General features: G+C 76.5%; 1 protein-coding gene across 1 annotated transcript in view; it reads right to left on the reverse strand.

The window, feature by feature from the left end:
• The window catches only part of SPATC1 (spermatogenesis and centriole associated 1), a 5,387-nt gene that overhangs the window by 2,897 nt on the left and 2,004 nt on the right, over positions 1 to 486 (reverse strand). The window contains exon 2 of the mRNA XM_012722871.1: positions 365 to 481. Coding sequence (XP_012578325.1) covers positions 365 to 481 — 117 coding nt within the window. The remainder of the gene's footprint in view (positions 1 to 364; positions 482 to 486) is intronic.

A 486-nucleotide genomic window follows, 5' to 3' on the forward strand; every position in this document is an offset into this window, starting at 1 on the left:
AGCCAGCTCTCGCCGGACAGGCGCCCACGGGGCCCAGAGCACCCCCGCCCACACGGCCCCAGCGGGGCGCAGAGGCGGCCACGGCGGGCAGGCCCCCAGGCAGTGTCCCCCAGGGAAGCCGGCGGCTGCCGAGAGGCTCAGCAGGGCAGGGGAGCGGGGCAGCCGGAGGTGGGCACGGGGCTCCCTCCAGGTGGCCCTCAGCACCCAACACCCACAGCCCGGCGCACCCCCTCCCTGCCCGGCGGCGGGGGAGGGGCGGGGGCCTTAGGGCCGCTGGTCGGGCCGGACCCTGCTGAGGACACTGGCGCCCGCGGGTGGGGGCTCCTGCGGGGCCCCCAGCACGGCGGGAGCGCGCGGCCCGCACCTGGATGATCTTCTCGGGGATGTTGGAGACGGTGAAGCCGTACAGGCGCACGCGCTCCGGGAAGATGCTGGACAGGATCCTGCGGTCCAGCTGGAAGGCGATCTCCCCCACCAGCCGCTCCC

Source organism: Condylura cristata, unplaced genomic scaffold (genome assembly GCF_000260355.1).
Source record: "Condylura cristata isolate star-nosed mole 26May11 unplaced genomic scaffold, ConCri1.0 scaffold00009, whole genome shotgun sequence".
In the NCBI taxonomy this organism is placed as follows: Eukaryota; Metazoa; Chordata; class Mammalia; order Eulipotyphla; family Talpidae; genus Condylura; species Condylura cristata.